We start from the raw sequence: 21,481 nt of genomic DNA, 5'->3' as shown, positions 1-21,481 counted from the left end.
AACTGAGCCCCCATTTGGGGCAAAAATAGTAGCAGGTAATCGTCAAAACATACCATCCCACTGTAAGGACAAGATAGGGGGGGGGGATTTTCCACTTCCATTTTGTGGGGGCGGGATTGGTGGCAGGAGCAGAAAATCCGGTGGGAGTCCCAGAACACTGTTTATGCCGGCAGGGTTTCCCGTTCCGATCATCAAACCCCCCCCCCCGCCAATGACATAACAGAAATCTCGACATTGAACGTGGGCTCGCCATTTGGATGCATTTAAATGTCATTATTAGGCCCTTATGCTTGATAATTCCTCTCCCCCACCCGTACTGGACTGTCCATTCATGTCGGCGTGCCCTCCCCAGGGCAGGCACCTGGCAAGCAGAACCTACCAGAGGAGTTTGGTGAGTGCATCGCTTTGGGGGGGGGTGGTGGTGGGGGGGGGGGGGGGGGGGGGGGGGGGGGGGGGGGGGGGGGGGGAGAAGGAGAGTATCATGTCTGGGAATTGCCCCCTGGAACTCTCCAGGCATGCCCCCTGGCAGTGGAGTGGCATTCTGTGGGAGTTTTTTTTTAAGGGGGTTACTGTTGAGGCCGGGGGTGTTGTTGAGGTCAGGGGTTGGGTGATTTCAATCTTTAATTTCTTTTATCGGGACGCCCTTTAAAAATAGCACAGAAGTAGGCCATTCGGCCTATTGAGTTCATGCCAGCTCTCTCTGTACAGCATTCCAGTCAGTCCCATTCCCATGTGGACTAGGCGATCAACAGCGACCATAATTCACCTTTCAGTTTGAATTTATAGATTAATGGTTTTGGAGTAACTAATTCGACCACAGAAGAATTGTCCACCCTGCAAAAGCCACACATTCCCCTCGCTGATTTTCCCTGAGGCATGCCTGACAGGAATAGAACATGCTGGCACCAACATTACCCTCAGCCAGCAGGTGCATCAAGAGTGTCCTGGTGAAGACCCAAAATCTAGACTTAACTGCCCCGATGAGGAAAGAGACCCCCCCCCCCCCCCCTCATTCCAACCCAGTTCTCAGACTGGGCTGCGATTGATTGATTTGAGGTACGACGTCCGCTTCCACCCTCTGCGGAGGCACCATCCCCCCCTGTGTCAAATTAAAATTTGCCTTGGCGTCAATCACCCCCAGGCTGGGGAGAGGGTGGAAAGAATCATGCAGATTTGTCGTACTTGCTGGCCATTCACTGATCCCTCACGCTGTGCTGTGATGCCTTCCATGGTCAGATAGCCTGCAGCTGGGCCAAATCTGAAAGCTATGTGTGAAGAATGGAAGCTCTGGAACAGTACTTTAAAATGGATCAGCGTCTCCTGCACAGCTAATTCACGTTTTTCTAAAAAGAGCTAGGCACTGATATCTTTCTCTGTTCCATCTTTGGCAATTAACTTGAAAATGAAACAATTACTATGGTAAGGCATTGCAGAATTCCATTGATGTGGCCACCCTTTATTGGTTTATTTTTCACCTCATTAGATCGTACTCAGTATCCATTAATGGCACCATTAACTTGGCATAAATATAGCTTCGGGCTTTTTTATCTGAGAATGCCCTTTTAAAGCCCCCGGGACATCCCTCTGTATTAATGGCACTATGTAAATGTAATTATCTGATTGTTTTAGGGCAATCTGCCTCTGGCTCACACTCACTCCATCTCCCTTGGCGAGATACTTGGCCTGTACTTCACAACAGTTTACTCATTCTTCAAAGTTGACTGAAATGGAAATGATTTTTTAAAAATTGATTTAAATTGGCCACATCAAAGTTTCACCCAAGTTATTCACCAGCAGTCAAAGCTTTAAACAGGAATGCGTTCATTCCACATCCAGTGGTTGATCCGTACAGCATGTGGATTGGGCTGTAAACTCCAGAGGGACATCCTGCGGCTGTGAACGGTGCCATATAAATACAAGTCATTCTTGCTTTTTGGTGTTTCAGTGATCCAAATCAGTCATCCCAGTAAAGTAAAGTCCCAAAAGTGAAAAGAACATTTGAGTAACTCGCTTACATGTCTCCCTGGGTATAATTTGGAAAGGCTGCAGACAGGCAGCATGGTCGGCGCAGGCTTGGAGGGCCGAAGGGCCTGTTCCTGTGCTGTACTTGTTCTGTACGCATTGGGTACTTGGGTTACAATGTAGGGCGTTCTGCCTAATCTTGATCTATCCAAATTCAATTCTTGGGTCTAGGACACAAATAATAGAGTGTGATCATTCCTTCTCCTGTGCTGTGCCAAAGAGTGATGTCTTTGAAATTCCCAGCCTTTATACGAGTGTGCAGTTGGGCCTTCCAGATGTGGTGTGGCTTTTTCAGGGAATTCTGGCCAATTGGCATTATCTGGTTTCCCTTCTGTTTAAATCAGTGGAACGGCAGGTAGTGTGAGCATTCAACTTCCTCCGTGTGACATTCTGCATCAAAAACGCCTGACGTTATGTATATTTAGATCCTTAAATCCAGCACTGATAACCCTCATTGGACTCGGCTTTCAAAACTTTTTTTTTTTAAATTTACAGTACCCAATTCATTTTTTCTAATTAAGGGGTACTTTAGCCTGTCCAATCCACCTAGCCCGCACATCTTTTGGGTTGTGGGGGTGAAACCCACGCAAACACTGGGAGAATGTGCAAACTCCACACAGACAGTGACCCAGAGCCGGGATCGAACCTGGGACCTCGGCGCCGTGAGGCAACAGGGTTAACCCACTGCACCACCGTGCTGCCCTCAGCTTTCAAACTGTGTGCACTGAATTCTTGAGTAAATTATTGGAAGACTTTGGTAACTGGTCCTTGTAGTCTTAGTAAACATTTTAAGGTTGATTTCCGTCGAGCTCATTGACCTGTTAATCTTTCTAAATTCAGGAAGATAGTGCTGACCTCAGGTGTCAGCTCCAGTTTGCAAAGGAAGAAGGCTCTTTGATGCGCAAGAAAATGGCGAAACTGGGAAGGGAGAAGGACGAACTGGAGCATGAGTTGCAGAAGTACAAGTCCATCTACGGGGACGTGGACAGTCCGCTCCCCACCGGCGAGGCTGGAGGGCCCCCTAGCACCAGAGAGGCTGAGCTCAAACTGCGCCTGAAGCTGGTGGAAGAGGAGGCCAACATTCTGGGCAGGAAGATCGTGGAGCTGGAAGTGGAGAACAGGGGCCTCAAAGCCGAGATGGACGACATGAAGTGTCAGCACGATAGGGACTGCCTCAACCGGGAACACGTGTCGAGCATCCCGACCTCGCCGCATGGCGACTCGGTGGAGTGCGCCACGGAGCTGCGGCGGCACCTGCAGTTCGTGGAGGAAGAGGCCGAGCTGCTGCGCCGCTCCATCGGTGAGATTGAAGAACACAACCAGCAGCTCACCAACCAGCTCAACATCCTGAAGTGTGGGCCCGGCCAGGAGGCCACCTGGATCGAGGACGGGGTGCTGAAATCCGGGGGATCCCTCCAGGAGGAGCTGAAAGCGGCCCGGCTCCAGATTAACGAGCTGAGCGGGAAAGTGATGAAGCTCCAGTACGAGAACCGAGTGCTGATTTCCAACGTGCAGCGCTATGACCTGGCGTCACACCTGGGCCTCCGCACAGCCAGCCCCAGAGATAGCGACGCCGACAGCGACCCGGGCAAGAAGGAGAGCGACGGTGAGGAGAGCAGGGGCCCACCCCAGCCCAAAAGAGAGGGGCCCATTGGCGGGGAGAGCGACTCCGAAGAGGTCTGCGAGAAAACCTCTGGCTGTGGGAGCAGTAAGCCCTCTGACATCACCGACCTTTGCACCTCGGAGCTGCTGAGGAAGAGGGAAGACACCGAGTCCCTCATCAACATCAAACGTGAGGCGGAGCGCCTGGGCCGGACTGTGGATCGCCTGATCACAGACACCGACAGCCTGATCTACGACGCCAAGCTGCTGGTGAGGAGCGCCGCCGCCTCGGACCAGGGTTTCAGTGAAGCCGGGGAGAGGAGTGAGAGCAGAAACGAGCCGGAGCTCCTGGACACCATCAACACCAGGATGAAGGCCTTTCGTTCAGAGCTACACACCTTCATGGAGAAAGTTGACCATCTCGGGGAAGGGCTCAGGGAACAAATGGACGACCTGTCGCCCATGCCAAACCTGACAGAGTCTGCCAGCTTCCTTTCATCCGTGACATCCATGTCCCGAGACTCCCCCGTCGGCACCCTGGGGAAGGAGCTCATCACCGACTTCCAGGTAAGCGAGCCAGACCTGTCTGCTCTTAGATACACGCTATTGCTACTGCTGCTGCTTCTGCTGCTGCTGCTGCCTTTAAACTAAATAACAATTTGCTTCTTTACCAAGCATAAACCAAACTACACTAACAAAAAATTGTACTAAATACATTCTGTGCTCAGCTCATGGATATTGATGTGAAGCTTCAAATATAGTTGGGATAATTGCCAGAGCAACTATGAGTCAGGCCTGTTAGAACTGCAATGAGGGATTGTTCACTTCCATCCCAGTTTCAAAAGCATATCGAGACTGGCTCAAATATAAAGTGTAGTAGTACTCAAATTCTAGATCTAAAAAGATATCTAAAACCTCTATTTACTTTAAAATGCTGTTTTAACAAGGGACCATACTATAGACCTGCCATTCACTAAAAATATACACTGGCTGAAACTCTCCGTTAGTCGGCATCAGTTTTTCCCCGCTAGCAGCGGGTTTCCTGGTGGCGTAGAGTAACTCCATTGGGAAATCCCATTGACAAGTGGCGGGAAGAAAGAATCCCACCACCAGCGAATGGTGCACGCCGAGAAACACGCGGCTGGGGATCCGGAGAATCCTGTCCAGTGCTTGATTTTGTGGCCATTCCCGCTAATGTAGGGAAAGTCATGAGTTAGTGGGCACGGTACAGAATTGTTAACCTCTGTAAATTTGAGGGCAGTGTGCCGACAAGTCCACTCGCTCTCTGCTGTTCCTATTCCACAGACCAGGTGCAGTGGTAAATTCAATACTGTGGTTCTAAATGTCACGTTGATCACTCATTCACTTGGTGATGGTCAGACTAAGAGATTGGGGCAAGGGAAGAAGCTGCTTCAGCCCTTAGCTCCAGCAAGTCCACAAGAGCTGACCGAGGGCAGGGGGAAGAATTGCTCCTCATCTTTCAGCATCAGATCTTCCCAAAATATTGGTCTCTGCACTTTTAGAGTGCTGGTCATGAGCTGGGAAGCTGTGATGTGGCTGAGCTGCCTGCTCCTTGATGGTTTGGTTCTAAACCAGGTAGGCCAGTTTTACAGTCAAAATAAGTAATGATTTATCCCTTTCCTGCCTCCCTCTCGCTCACCTGAGGAAGGAGCTGCGCTCAGAAAGTGAGTGATTCCAAACAAACCTGCTGGACTTTAACCCTGGTGTTGTAAGACTTCTTACTATCTTCCTCTCACTAGACCCTTTGCTGCCCTCCCCTGTTTGATTTTGAACTTTGGAATATGTAACTAACCCTAACTTTGTTTGCACTGTTTGAGCATGTTCATAGAGGCGAGGGTGTGGATGTTACAGAATGAAATTTTAAACCTGACAAAGCTTACACCCTAATCGCTCAATGACTTGAAGTAGGCTATGTAATGAGTACTGGCCCAGACAAAGTGGTTCAACAACTGCTTTATGCTGAGTTAAATCATCAGGGCAGGGAAAGCGGTGGGGCCACTGCATTCCACTAGCAGCTAGTTAACCTGGCACTCACATTGGCGTGCAATTATATTTTGCAAGGCTGGAATGTGGGTGCTCGCCCTGTGAGTTGTCCCTGTCCATTTCTTTATGTTGCAATTCCTCCAAGCAATCTCAATGGAGTGTTAAATAAAACTAATCAAAATTTCTACATAAATACACAGATTATGTGTTGGTAAAGGCTATTGAGGGATAGGGACCAAAGTGTGCAAATGGAATTAGGATTCCCCTCAACCGAGGTTTAATTGAATGGCAGGAAAGCTCAAGGGGCTGAATGGCCCGCTGACGATTTTTTGTTCATCCACTGGAGCAGTTAGAAGCCATGATTTCATTGTACCTGACAGCGGAGGAAAATTTGCACATAACCTTAATTAATATTCTTCATGCCCTTATAAATATAAATGGTAAGGAGTTTTATCCATTTCATTGGTAGGCCTGGAAAGTCTGTAAATGTTGCCGAGCTGTGAGACTCCAAATCTCACCGGTTACAGTTCCATGGTTGGAGGAAGAAATCAGGTTGGAAAGTGCACGTACAAACTTCAAATTGCTACTTTGAACCCTACCTCTCCTTTGTCACGGACACCTCCAGGTCATTAATCACTGACCGGTGTTGTGTTGATTGTGGAGCTGATCTTCAGGGATTTCCATGGTTGGTACTGTTTTCTGGCAACCACTGTCCAATCCCAGAAGTCAAGCATTAGCCACTAATGTTGGACAAGATCGTCTGGCCTCACCGCGATGTGTTTCCTGGCGGTGGGAGGTAGCCTGCAGTTGACCGTGATGGGAACTTCTATCTAATCCACTTTCCCATTGAATTCACCTACACCACCGGGAAACCCATGGTGTGAGTGTGCCTTCGGCAAGACTGAAGGACTGTTATAATTAATTACAGAGTGGCTCATAAAAGTCCTAAATTTCTAAAATTCCTAAAAATCATTGCTGGTGATGTTAGCAGATAAATGTTCAACACGTTTGTCCAGAAGTGAAGTGAGGCGATACCTCATTTAAAGTAGCGGTTTACGCCCATGACAGAATAGTGATCATAGCAATATAATTTATCCATTGCTACCGCCAACAGAGATGTATAGGCTTACCTGTTTGTTATCTAATCACTATGAGTTTCTCAGGTTCCTTTGGATCCCACTCCATGAGCTGAATAACAGAATTCCAGAGGCGTTTCGAGATTCCCAATTTGCTTAATGATCCATGGAAAGACACAAGGTCCACATGCCATGAAATCAAGCATCCCGCCTTCCTCGACACAAGGGAGTGCGTGGTGCCCTCGAACAGGCAGCACAATGATTTCCGGATGGTACTTGCCACTGGCTGAGGAACCACCGCTGGATGACGCTTTCTGCATGGCTCCTGTGAGGATAGGCACGCCTTGTATCCAAACTCTTTCACGATCTGTAAGCTTACCGTTGGTTTGATTCATGCATCCTTCATTGCATGCGCCTCATAACCAGTGTTTGCATTCTTTTCTTCTCTCTTTCTCTTTTTTCTTTTCAGATGTTTCAGCCCATCATTTTGCTTATACTCATTTTGGTTCTGTTTTCATCACTCTCTTATGCCACTGTGTTTAAGTTGGTTTTTCTTTTCACGCTTTTCTTTGTCTTGTAGTTTTTTAGTCGTCTACTATACCCATTTTTGTTTTTTTTTTATTTCCCCCCTGTCCTTTGTTGTTTTTGTTAAATCGCCCATGCACTCAACAGTCCAAACTGAGGGACCAGCCCGATTGGCAGCCGGTCCCCGATCACGGAGATGAGCAAGAGGCCCTCCAGACTCGAGGTGCCATGGACCAAATCCGCAAAGCTGATGGAGACTACAAAATATACAGGACAGAGGACGAGAGCTGTTTCAGTGCGGAGGTAACTAAGAAAATGCTTTTGCGTTTTTAAGGGAAATAAATTTGAGTGACTTGGCATTTCTGGAGCTAGTTTCCCAATTAAGGGAATGGGTTTGAATCCCTGTGTTATGATCCCCATAGTGACTGATAACTTTAAGAGATGTGAATTTCCCACGGCCCGTGCAAAGAATCAAATGATAAGATTACACGCTTTAAAACTTTTACTGTAACAAACCAACTAAAATCAATATTGAGTAAACATTATTTGGTAGATATCGAATACTGAAAAGTCTTCCTAATTGATTTCTTAACACAACCGAAAACCCCACGCCATGTTTATACTTTATACCGCAGTCTCTTTGAACTTGTAGTCTTGGGTCTAAAGTCCAATTTCTCCCGATCTTAACAGCATCCCTTCTTCCAGCTTTACTAAGGTAAATCTTCCGATACCCTTTTCAACAAGTTATTTTCACCCAATCCATTGAACCTAATAAATGGACTTCGTATATTGCAAGAAACATTTCACAATCCTTGGGCGGGGTTCTCCGACCCCCCCCCCCCGCCAGGTCGGAGAATCGCCGGGGGCCGGCGTCAATCCTGCCCCCGCGTGTCCCGAATTCTTCGCCACCAGAGATTCGGCGAGGGTGGGGATCGCACCGCACCGGTCAGCTGGCCCCCCCCCGGCGATTCTCCGGCCCGCGATGGACTGAAGTCCCGCCACTGTCAACCCTCTCTTGCAGGCGTCGATCAAAAATCTACCTTACTGGCGGGAGCAGGCGGCGCCGGTGGGCTCCGGGGTCCTTGGGGGGGGGGGGGCGCGGGGCGATCTGGCCCCGGGGGGTGCCCCCATGGTGGCTTGGCCCTTGATCGGGGCACACCGATCGGCGGGCGGGCCTGTGCCGTGGGGGCATTCCTTTCCTTCCGCCTTCGCCATGGTCTTCACCATGGCGGAGGCGGAAGTGACCCCCTCCCCAGCGCATGCGCGGGGATGACGTCAGCAGCCGCTGATGCTCCAGCGCATGTGCGGACTTACGCCGGCTGGCGAGGGCCCTTCGGCCCCGGCTGGTGTGGCGCCAAAGGCCGTCCACGCCAGCCGGTGGAGCGCCAACCACTCCGGCTCGGGCCTAGCCCCTCCAGGTGAGGGCTTGGCCCCTAAAGGTGCAGCGACTTCAGCACCTTTGGGGCGGTCCAACGCCAGAGTGGGTCACGCCACTCCATCACGCCGGGACCCCCCGCCCCGCCGGGTAGGGGAGAATCCCGGCCCTTGTTTCTTCGAATGTGGGTTCTCTCCTTACCAGCGCTCTGCTTGGTGCTTAAAATCAGTCCTTTTTTTCTGTTTGGCATAGCAGCGCCTATTGTGGGTCTTGTTCCTCAAAGCTCTTGGCCTGACTTCCTCTGTGATTCCACCCTTTCTGACCCAGAGTTAAAGCTTACACTTGACTTTCAGTAGAGCTTGTCCTGGGTCCCCTGTCCGTTTGGTCACTGGATCATAAAGGCAGCGTTCAGTACAGCTTCACAACATCCTCATTCGAGGGAGTTCTGTTTCACCTTATGTTAAAGAAAACAGTTTAAAACATAATAATATTTAGTGTCTCAAGTAGGCTTACATTAACACTGCAATGAAATTACTGTGCAAATCCCATAGTCGCCACATTCCAGCGTCTGTTCGGGTACACAGAGGGAGAATTCAGAATATCCAATTCACCTAACAAGCATGCCTTTCGGGTCTTGTGGGAAGAAACCGGAGCACCCGGACGAAACCCACGTAGATACAGGGAGAACGTGCAGACTCCGCACAATGACCCAAGCTGGGAATCGAATCTGGGTCCCTGGCGCTGTGAAGCAACAGTGCTACTCACTGTGCTACCGGGTGCTTCCCTGGATAACCATCGGATAACCATCCGATAAAGTCTAGCCGTCCTAATATTTGGCTTTAACATTTGAGGTCGACCATGAGAGCTACCTTTACCTTTCATCAGCGATAAATCAGAGGATTGTACAGAAAGGCCTTCGCAGGCTGCAGAGATCATGATGTTGTCTGTGTACAACATTGCTGAAGGTGTGAACATTTATTAATATCCTGGAGTTTTGCTTACCTAACTCTTAGAAATGCAAAAGGGTGGGGGCAAATTTGCTGGTGGAGGAATATGAAATAGAATGGGTGGCTAGCCCATCACCTCCCTACCCATCCCCAAGCTGTCCCACGTTATATGGTGGGCGGGTAATTAGCATCAACCAGTCCTCCCGTCTGCCTTTAGCTCAACAGTGGTCCTTAACTGGCCAATTTATGGCCTGTTTCCTTAATGTGCGGCTGGGGAAGGCAAAATGAAGGAGGCCAGTCTGCTTTTTCAGCAAATTAAGCTAAACGGTTGGAAGGAAGGGGGTTACATTCTTCGGCTGGGGATGCCATATGCCTATTGAGGTTATCCACCCCCCCCCCCCCCCCCACTAGATGTGCCTCCATCTCACCTCCAGAACCCCTCTCCCTCCATCACTCCCCCTACCGCCCCCCAAACGGCATGTGCACCCACTCCCAGGTTCCACAATCCCTCCTCGACAAAAAAAAAACATGATTCACAAACCAGCATCCGTGTTCTTTCTCCTCTTTTCCTTGGACTGCTTGTAGTCCCAGCAGCGGCCACGACTGAGTTCCGGCCACACCATGTGTCATTGCTGCGAGGCACTCTTTATAGGCTTGGTTGGCTGAAGGCCAATCTTCCTACCGGGTGGCCGAGCACAACATTCTTCCTTTCCCTTCACCTCCCTCCGTCCTCACAGATGCTGCCCTCAGACCTGCTGCGATAGAGCAGTCTGTATCCCACTTGCCCCCGAGCTCTGCTCTGATGACTCGCACACTCGTGACCTCGCTGTACAAAAAAATTGCCTTTTTTCTTTCTATTCCTGGCACCAATTCAGTTTTCAACACTTCCTGTCCTCCCAGAGCAGTCAAATTATTACCAGCACAGTGTCTCACACAAACCACAATCTGAAGGAAGTGTCTCATTAGAAAAGATCTTTATTCAGACTGCATTTGTGATGGTAGTTGCAAAGAAAGATGATTTGGATAGTGTGCTGTGTGCGTGGTTTACCATCAGCCACCCCCAGTTGGACAATCCTCACCTATGTTTTCCGGTGTATTGGACAGGGGGAGTTCTAAAAATAGCCTGTTGGAATTTTTTGTGTAAGAGTTTGTAGAGCCAGGAGAAGTAGGAACATAGAAAATACAGCACAGAACAGGCCCTTCGTCCCACAATGTTGTGCCGAACTTTTGGAAGGCAGGGGTAAAACCCCACAACTATACCGTCACCCAACTACCAACCTGCTAAATATCTCTCTTCCCAATCCATGCTTTCCTCACCTTTAGTGGCCAATCTTGACCAGCTCCTTCCATTTTCGGACCCCTGCTGTTGTTCATTGAGCATCACAATGATTGACACATTGACACAGATTATGCTGATGAGACCTGACCCTATCGACGCCCAAGCTAACTTTGCACAGACGTAATGGCAGATCCACCAACGCTGCACCAATTTTGGGTAAAAGTTTGAAAACACTCCTGAGAGCTTGTGTTTTGCTGACATTGTGAAGGTACAAAATTCCAGTTTGCGAAAAGTAGATTTTAAGTAGATGTATTACGAAAAACATTTGTACCCAAAGACCAACAACTGTTCAGAATAACACTTGAACTACAGTGATAAAGACAAAAGCAATAGTTGCAGTTAAATCCCTGGAGGAGAGGTTCCAACTGGCGTGCCGCAAAATAAGATGCAAAGTGATTGCAATTAATGTAAATAAACTGAAGCTAATCTTCGCTTTCAGCACTGTGGTCACCATGTCCAAATCCCAATGGACCTCGTGCCTCCCATGCATGCATTGTCTGGGAATGGGCTGCACATGCGTGGATCGAAGTTTTTAACATTGCTCTTGCGCATGGGCTTAACCGATGTAAATTTTAAAAATCAATTGCGTATGCGCGGGCCATTCCCGGCCTGTGCATGCATTGTTCGGATTACCAACATAACACATTCCGAACTTCAGCCCTTTCGTGGCTGATGCATCCAGGCTCTTTGGGAATTGGAGATGCCAACCACGGAGTGGAAGACAGTGGCCCGTGCACCTGAGCAAAAAGCAAAAACACAAAAAGGGCCCAAAGGCGTGGGAGAAACGAGGGAAACAGGGAGAGGCTGGAAAATAGACAGGAGAGAAGACAGGGAGAAGTTTAAAACAAAACTTCCAGTCAGGGAAGAGGACAGAGATAAGAAACAGGAACCAATATTGTAATTGACATGCAAGTTAAGAAAGCTAAGACTTTCATTGTAAACTTCTTAAACTAATGAAAATTGTATTCAATGGTAGCTTGACATGTGTCTAGCAGGTTTTAGAGATAAAGGGCTTTTGCGAAAGGGCAGTTCAGTTGGAGAAAATAGGAGGTTCTGAGTGGTCAGTAATGCTTAAAAGTAGATAAATATCCAGGGCCAGATGAAACGTAGCCCAAGCTTTTCAGTGAGGCAAGGAGCAAGGGCGTTGGCAATAATTTTCTATTCCTCGCTGACCACAGGAGAGGTGCTGGAGGACTAGAGGATGGCCAATGTGATACCGTTATTCAAGAAGGGATAAACCAGGAAACTACAGGCCAGTCAGTCTAATCTTAGTGTCATGGAAACTATTGGAAGCCATTCTGAGATCAGAATGAATCTGCACTTGGAGAGGCAGGGACTAATCAAGACAGTCAGCATGGTTTTGTTAAGGGGAGGTCATGTCTGACCAACTTGATAAAATATTTAAAGAGGTAACCAGGTGTGTAAATAAGGGCAATGCATTTGATGTTGTCACTGGAAAGGGTGCAGAGGAGATTTACCAGGATGTTGCCTGGGCTGAAGAGATCTAGTTATGAAGAGAGATTGGATAGACTGGGGTTGTTTTCCTTGGAGCAGAGGAGACTGAGGGGAGGACATGATTGAGATGTATAAAGTTATAAGGGGATAAAGTAGACAGGAACAAAGCTTTCCCTTTGGTGGAGCGATCAATGACCAGGGGGCATAGATTTCATGTGCGGAAGGAGGTTGAAAGGAGATGTGAGGGAAAACCTTTACATCCAGAGGATGGTGGGAGTCTGGAGCTCACTGCCCGAAAGGATGTTGGCGGTAGAGACCCTCATAACATTTAAGAAGTATTTAGATGAGCACTTGCAATGCCAAGGCATAGAAGGCTATGGGCCCCGTGCTGCAAAATGGGATTAGAATGGTTAGGTTGTTATTTTTGACTGGTGCAGACACGGTGGGCTGAAGGGCCTTTTCTAATCTGTAGACCTCTATGACTCTAAGTGTGCCTCAAAATCTTTTATTGTATGAAAGTGTACCATGACATAAAAAAGATCTAGGCCTAGAGCGACAACCTTTAATGCAACAATTCTTATACATGACTCGTCTTATGTTCATATTATCTTAGCTTATTTCAATGCAAAAACATCAGAGTTAATTTCAGTTGGTTTAGCTGTATTTTGAGGGTTCTATGACACATCAATACACATTATTGAGATGTTATAGGCCATACATTTGCTTGCACTGTGTGTGTTGATGATTAATTTCAGCATAACTCCATATTAATAGATACATATTAATTATCTGGACTTGGGTATACAGGGCACAATTTCACAGTTTGCAGATGATACGAGTCACCTCAGCTCTATTTACGAAGCACGAGCGGTGAGCTTTGTGCACGAGCGGTGAGCTTTGTGCACGAGCGGTGAGCTTTGTGCACGAGCGGTGAGCTTTGCGCACGAGCGGTGAGCTTTGCGCACGAGCGGTGAGCTTTGCGCACGAGCGGTGAGCTTTGCGCACGAGCGGTGAGCTTTGCGCACGAGCGGTGAGCTTTGCGCACGAGCAGTTAGAGAAAACACTTTCTGTGTGAGACACAGCCAGAGTGAATGTGGGTATTGAGAATTTGGAGCACAGTGGGAATTCGCTGCAGAGGGGAAAGAGGTGCTTTTGTTTTGCTTTCTAACTTTTAAAATCTTCAGAGAGGGTTCTTTCCCTGCTGCAGCAGTAGGGGCTACAAGGGAGAGAGCTGATTGGTAAGTGGTGGGTAAAGTCAGGTAAGTATTTACTACTTTTATCACTTATGGTCTGTTAGGTCTTTCGATATAATCTGATATTAAGCATCTTCCAAAGGTTTAATTTAAAGGGGTAAGTCAAGGAAGAAAGCTCCAAGCCGTGGTGCTCCTCGTGATCCATGTGGGAAACCGGGAACATTTCCGGTGTCCAGGGCCAACATGCATGCAGCTCCTGGAAGCCCATGTTTCGGAGCTGGAGCAGAGGCTGGAGACACTGTGGAGCAGCCTTGAGGTGGAGAATATCGTGGATAACACGTGTAGAGAGGTAGTCACACTGTAGGCTCTTCTTCTTCTTTGGCGATTACTTTTTTAAAAAATATTTTTATTCTCCTCCTTTTTCACATTTTCTTCCCAGATTTGCACCCACCATCAATAAACAATAATCAGTAACGAATATAATGTCAAACCCCATATCAATAACAAAGATCCCATCCTCCCACCAAACCCCAAACATTAACCCGCATGTTAACATAAACAAATGACAAAAAGGAATCAAGAATCACCCGTCGTCACCATTAACACACACAGTCCCCCTCCCCCCAACCACCCCCCCAACTAATGTTCAATGTTATCCAGTTCTTGCAAGTACATAATGAATAATGCCCATGAATTGTAGAACCCCTCCGAGCTTCCCCTCAGTTCTCAAGGGTCAAGAATTCCAACAGGTCCCCCCGCCACGCCAGGGCACAGAGTGGAGAGGTTGCTCTCCATCCCATCAGGATCCACCTTCGAACGATCAACGAGGTAAAACATCTGCCTCCATCTGTTTCCAACCCCGGCTGGTCCAACACCCCGAATATGGCCTCCCGAGGGCCCAGGTCCAATTTCATGTGCACCACTTTGGAAATTACCCTAAACACCTCCTTCCAGTAATCCTCCAGCTTCGGACAGGACCAAAGCATATGAACGTGATTAACAGCCCCCACCCCCACCGCAACGTTCACACACATCTTCCACCCCTTCAAAGAAATAGCTCATCCTCAGCCTTGTGAGGTGTGCTCTGTATACCACCTTCAGCTGTATCAGCCCCAACCTCGTGCACGAGGTGGAGGCATTCACTCTCCGGAGCACCTCACACCAAAACCCCTCCTCCAAACAGCGCCGGCCCTAGGGTTGCTGGCGCCCCGGGCAAGCTGAACTTCGGCGCCCTTGGGGGGAGAGGGGGGAGGGGGTGGGGCCAAGAGGGGGGGGGGCCAAGAGGGGGGATGGGGGTGGGGCCTAGAGGGGGGGGCCGAGGGGGGGCGGACCCGAGGGGAGGGGCGGACCGAGGGGGGGGGGGCAGACCGAGCGGGGGCCGAGCAGGGGGGGGGGGGGGGGGACCGGGCGGGGGGGGGGGGGGGGGGGGGGGGGGGCGGACCGAGCCCGGGGGGGGCGGACCCGAGGGGGGGGGGCGGGGGGGGGAGCGGACAAGCGGGGTCCGCCCTGGGGGAGGGCGGCCACCGCGCATGCGCTGGTTGGCACCGGCCCAACTGCACATGCGCGGGACCCAAGTCTGGCGCCCCCTAGCACATGGCGCCCCGGGCGACTGCCCGAGTTGCCGGTGTCTTGAGCCGCCCCTGCCTCCATACCCTCTCCCAGCTGGTGATTACTTTTAATGAGTCTGATTGGCCACCTAAGAAACTCCATGTTATTGGTCATGTTGTGCGTTTTCTCTACTACTTGGTCTTTTCTGTGGCTCTGTTCCATTTAGGGCAATCAATGGATTTGCCTTCTTTCTATGTTATCTATGTCCAAATGCTTAGAGTTGCCAGGTATCGAATGATACCAGCACAAGTTTCAACCAGCTATCGATCAAGGAGCCAAACACCAGTTAGTTCGTTCAAGGTCAAGAGTACTTTATTTACACACATCAGTCATGCAACATAAACACTACTAGTTAACTACACCTATTACTAAGACAGCCTGTACTTAACTTCGGGCATCTGGCTTAGGTCAGAAAACAGGCCGCTGTTCAATTCTGGATCTCTTGGGTTCGAAGGGGTAACTGCTGCTCAGCTGGGCTCATCCGTCTGGCAGTGGGTGTTGAACTCGAACTTGCTCCTGGTGTTGCTGCAGTTGGTGATGGCCATGACCAGGGTACCAAGGCCAAAAGAGAGCGAACATATGGCAAACTCTTCCTTTATACTCGGGGGGGGGGGGGGTTCGCGCTCTTTTGGGCGGTCCCTTGATTTGGGCCTTACTAATTGGGTGATCCCTGATCACTCCGTTCGATTCCTTAGCCAATAAGTGGCCGGGGATTTGGATGACTGGGCGTGTCCCAAGCGGTCATTGACCCCGTTGTTTGCGTTTCCCTTGGACAGGGAGTGGCGCCGGAATGTCTGGGACTATCCCGGTTGCTGGAGTACCAGTCCTTTGTGTTGGGGGAGATGGGCCATCGCCTGCTAATCAGCCTGATTAACATGTTAATGGGACCGAGTTTCGATGCCATCTGGACTTTGCTGACAAATACGCATTTCAGGCTCTGAGCCTGCCTGATTCTTGGCTTGACCATTTTACCCATCAGTCTTTGCGAGTTGCTCTGTACCTAGTTGGAAGTGGCCATCCCAGATGGCTACAGTCATTGGTTTTGTGGGTTCTTGCATGGCTGATGAGGTTGATGCTGAAGCTGCATCTCCGACTGCACACTTGGCAGGTGTTTCCTGGGGGTGGGATCAGTCCTGGGACTCTAGATCGCTGGTATTCCTTTCTCAGTCTCCTTTTCCGGGTTGGCAAATTAATTCTTAATTCCATATGTCATGGGCTGGTCCTCGGGATTTCCTCTCCAAAAGAAGATGTAACCACCACCATCCGCCCTCAGCTGCCCTTTGCCTGTTCTTTGGGTCTCAATGTTGAAGGGAAGTTCTCCATTCCGGTTGATTGTGTTGCTCATTATCCATGATTCATTATCATTAACCAGAGGCTGTGTCCAAAGGCAGGAAGTGACCACCAGGCAGAGCAAGAGGACTAGGCCTGCGGTGCAGGAATCTCCTGTGGCCATTCCCCTGAAAATCAGATGTACCACTTTGGACACTGTTGAGGGGAATGGCCTCTCAGGGGAAAGCAGCAACAGCTAATCCTGTTGCACCATGGTTGGCTCTGCTGCATAGGACAGGAAAAAAAAGCATGGGAATTCAATAGCTGTAGGGGATTCAATCGCATGGAGAATAGGTAGGTGTTTCTGTGGCTGTAAATGAAACTTCAGGATGGTATGTTGCCTCCCTGGTGCTAGGTCAAAGATGTCTCAGAGTAGCTACAGAACATTCTGGAGGGGTAGGGTGAACAGCCAGTGGTCGTGGTGCACATTGACACAAACAACAGAATAAAGAAAAGGGATGAGGTTCTAAAAGCCATATATGGGGAGTGAGTTAGTAAATTGAAAATAGGACCTCAAAGGTAGTGATCTCAGGATTACTACCAGTGCCCCGCGCTAGTCAGAGTAGAAATAGCAGCATATATTGGATAAATCCATGGCTGAAAAGATGGTGCAAGGGGGAGGGGTTCAGATTTCTGAGGCATTGGGCCCGGTTCTGGGTAAAGGGGACCAGTACAAACTGGATGGGTAGGACTGAGACTGATGTCCCAGGGCAGGTGTTTGTCCATAGCTCAGTGGGCTGGACAGCTGGTTTGTGATGCACAACAAAGCCAGCAGCGCGGGTTCAATTCCTGTACCAGCTGAGAATTCTGAATTCTGGCCGGGAATCTCCGTGCCGAAATCACACTCTGTGCGGGGGCGGAGAATGGGCGTCAGACCCGCGATCGAGTCTGATGCCTTCCCGCGATTCTCCGCGGACCGGAGAATCGCCGCTAGTTAGGGGGCCATTGAAAGAGGCCCCCGCGGCGATTCTCCGCCGGCAGCTAGCCGCGTTCCCGCTGGTGTGGTTCTAAAATGGTTCCACGCGGCGGGCACTCGGAGTGGCGGCTGCCGTGGCCGCCCTGGTGAGAGGGGGGGGGGATGAACCACCGGGGGGGGGGTCCTCCAGGATGGCCAGGGTTCCAATCAGGGGCCACCGATCGGCGGGCGCGTGCGATCTGGGGTGGTCCTATATTGTTGGGGACGACTTGCTGTGTGGGACTGCCATGTTGCTTGAACCCACGGCCAGAAGAGCAGGGCCCCGTATCGGCAGCCGGAGCTTCGTGGAGCACTCTGGCGCCCTGCTGGCCCCTTTAAGTTAAGTGAATCGCTGGGCCAAGGGGCCCGTTGACGCCGGCGTGAAACGCTCTGGTGTATATGCCGGCGGCCACACTTAGCCACGGTTTCGGAGATTCCCGCGGATTGTGTACCCGAACAGGCGCCGGAATGTGGTGACTAGGGGCTTCTCACAGTAACTTCATTGCAGTGTTAATGTAAGCCTGTGACAATAAAAAGATTATTATTATTATTGTGTGGCTGGGGAAGGTTTAACTAGAATGGCAGGGGGATGGGAACCTAAACAAGGTGACAAGGGAAAGAAAACAGAGATAGTAATAAAAGAAAAAGGAGTGAAATGCAAAAACAGTAGGGAGGAAAATGGGGTCACAGCACAAAGAAAAGTTGGGATGATTAAAAATGGCAAAAGGGCAAGCCCAAATTCTTTGTATCTTAATGCACAAAACATTTGGAATAAGGTAGATGAACTGACGGTGCAAATCAAGGTGAACAGACATTATGGTGACATGGTCATAATCAAAACTGGGAACTTAAAAATGAGGGATGTTTGACTTTTCGGAAGGACAGGAGGGAATGAATAGGTGGTGGAGTAGCACTGTTAATGCAAGATCAAATTAGGACAGTTGTTAGAGACGATCTCGACTCGGATGATGGAGAGTCCATTTGGATGGCGGAAATATACAGCAAGGGGCAGGAGAGTAGTGTATAGAAGTAGTGTATAGACCCCCAAACAGTAGCCACACTGTAGGAAAGGGTATGAATCAACAAATAATTGGAGCATGTTAAAAGAATAGAGCAACAACTATGGGTGATTTTGATCCTTGTGTTGATTGGGTTAATCAAGTTGGTAAGTGTAGCTACGACAACAAATTCGTTGAGTGCATTCGGAATAGATTCCTTGAGCAATGTGACACGGAGTCAACCAGGGAACGGGCTATCTTGGATCTGGTAATGGATAATGAAGCAGGTTTGATCAGTGACCTCAAAGTAAAGTAGTGATTACAATACGATGGAATTTAATATTCAGTTTGAGAGTGGGAAACTTGGGTTGGAAACAACTGTGTTTAACTTAAATAAAGGGAATTATAATGAAATGTGGATACATTAGCTAAAGAGGACTGGGCGGATAGGTTATCCTGAGTTGACACTCGGTCAATAAAACAGATGATTCCACCCATTGTAGATTAACTTTAATGTGGAGAGGTGTGAAGTGATTGATGTTGATAGGAAATCTGAGGAAAGACAATTGCCAGAATTTTCCACCGATCCCGCCGACAGGATCTTCCAGTCCCTCGGACAGCAAATTCCCGCTGCGTGTTCCTCGGCGGCGGGTTGCATACAACGGGAAACCTCACTGACAATGGTGGGCCACTTCCACTGCCATGAAAAACACCTTGGGGGGGCGGGGGGGGGGGGGGGGGGGGGCACAGAAAATACCATCCAATGTGTACAGTTTTAAAGGGGGTGCAGGAACAGAAAGATCTGGAAGTGTATGTACAGAATCTTTGATGGATGTAGGACCTCTTTAACAAAGATAGAGTACAGACAAAAGGACGCTAAGCTTTTCTAAAGCACTGCTTAAGCCTCAGTTAAGCATTGTGTTCCATTCTTGGCACCGCACTATGGGAAGGATGTCAAGGCCTTAGATTGGATGCAGAAAAGATTTACCAAAATGGCACAGATCGTGGGGACTTCAAGTGGAGAGAAGCTGTTCTACTTAAAACAGTGAAGGAGGTTTACTCGAGGTGTTCAAAATCTATGAATATGAATAGACAGAGTAAAAAAGGATTTCTATTTTCAAGATCATTAACCTGATGGCACAAACAGGCAGATGTGTATGTAACATTTAAATTGGTTTTTTTTAATGATGTGGACATGCCGGCGTTGGACTGGGGTGGGCACAGTAAGAAGTCTTGGAACACCAGGTTAAAGTCCAACAGGTTTGTTTCGAATCACTAGCTTTTGGCACACTGCTGCTTCCTTGCAATGTTTGACTTTGTCTATATATATGTTCCTGGAACATACCTCTTCATTCACCTGAGGAATGAGCAGTGCTCCAAAAGCTAGTGATTCGAAACAAACCTGTTGGACTTTAATCTGGTGGTGTAAGACTTCTTACTGTTTTTTTTAATGAAACTGTTCAGCTAGGAGACACATTAATGGCTTCTGTTCTCTCGCTCTATTCTGCAGTGTGAATCCTTCTGCGGTTAAGACTAGACTGTGAAACTGCATTTGGTATCTGCCGGTGAGCAAAGGTTTCAGTGACTCCAAAAGCCAATTTGAGTTTTAGCACAACACAGGCAAAGGTTTTCCTAAAGGTCAAATCTCCTGTTGTTTATTGGTGAGAAGCCCTTTAATGAGCAAGTGACTAGGAACACCACAATCCAGTATTCAGAGACAGCAGGTAATGATGAAAGGCCACATATGGGGAATCAGTAGGACAAGCACAGCTCAATACTGATACCAGTTTGTCCATAAATATTTTAGCATCTTTAATTCTGAAATAGAGGGCTAGAAGCTAATTAAATGTCAGGGGTGAAGTCTCCCCTGTTGGTAATTTTACCATAACAATTGGTGTGAAGGGGGAATCACGTTTTGTCGCCAGCTACCATTTCCAGTAAAATTACTGACAGAAGGGAGTTCATTGTAGCTCTCACACTCAGGTGGTCCACCATTGCTGCTGGGGCTTTTATCCGGCCTAACAATGTGCACAGTCTTCGATTACACAGTCCCGCAAGGTGGTTCTATCCAAGGTTCAAGAGTGGAAACTTCACTATCCCTTCCGCAATAGCCGAGAAATGCTTGAGGAAAGTCCTGTGAAAGTATCGGGTTATTTATTTATAGGCTTTAACTGAACGCGTTTCCATCTTCTCAAAATGCACAGCTCCGGGAATCCCGTGTTTTACCAGAACAGGATCTATCTGTTCAAGAGCTGCAGCTTCGACTGGAACAGGAGAAACAGCTTAGGGAGAACGAGAATGAAAGATTCACCAGCAAGATCATTCAGGTGGGTACAATCATAGAATCCGGGTTCGATATGAGCCATTCGGCCCATCAAGTCTGTATCGACCCTTTGAACGAGCACTCTACCAATGCCCACTACTTCTATCCCCATAACCCTAGCCTAACCATCCCTGGGCAGTAAGGGGCAATTTTCCCGCACTTTCTGTTTTTATCGCTACCTGGTGATTTCAGCTAAAAAGCGCGTATGTGGATATTATGTGAGGGCGGTGGGACTGCTTGACGTAGTTTAGGTTCACTCATCAAGAAAGGCAACTTGACTGAGGAACCAGAGGATAGGCAGCACCTATGAAACTATAAACCAGAAAGAGCTGATTTATTTTTCAGAATGAGTAGATTAAAAGTCAGGATAGTTTTTCCGGTTTGAGTGTCCGGCAAGGAGGGCAATTGTTCACTGTTCAGGTTGGTGTCATTTCTTGTGTGATTATAAACCAAATTTTGATTTGCAGTTGCTTGCAAGGAGAGATGATGGCTGGGATATTGCACTTCTGTTCTTATCGGGCGTGCATGACGATGGGACCGCAAAATCCCACCAGAGGCCCCAAATCGTGCTTTGTGTTGGGGGGATGTCTGGTTGGAATTGTCCCCACCTCACCACCAGTAACGTAACAGGAATCAAAGTCAGGAACCCATTGTAATAAATTTAAAATTAATTATCAGGCCTCTTCACCAGATAATTGGCTCCTGTTAGATTATCCGTTCACTCCCGCTT

General features: G+C 48.7%; 1 protein-coding gene across 3 annotated transcripts in view; it reads left to right on the top strand.

Moving 5' to 3' along the window:
* The window catches only part of LOC119972276 (microtubule cross-linking factor 1), a 229,709-nt gene that overhangs the window by 127,624 nt on the left and 80,604 nt on the right, over positions 1–21,481 (top strand). For all 3 annotated transcript variants that reach the window (XM_038808709.1, XM_038808711.1, XM_038808710.1), the window contains exons 5-7: positions 2,863–4,191; positions 7,377–7,532; positions 20,633–20,755. In XM_038808709.1, the coding sequence (XP_038664637.1) occupies positions 2,863–4,191; positions 7,377–7,532; positions 20,633–20,755 (1,608 nt within the window). The remainder of the gene's footprint in view (positions 1–2,862; positions 4,192–7,376; positions 7,533–20,632; positions 20,756–21,481) is intronic.

Source organism: Scyliorhinus canicula, chromosome 10 (assembly GCF_902713615.1).
Source record: "Scyliorhinus canicula chromosome 10, sScyCan1.1, whole genome shotgun sequence".
Classification (NCBI taxonomy): Eukaryota; Metazoa; Chordata; class Chondrichthyes; order Carcharhiniformes; family Scyliorhinidae; genus Scyliorhinus; species Scyliorhinus canicula.
Note: the sequence above shows the minus strand (reverse complement) of the source record. Positions and strands in the feature narration are given on the sequence as shown.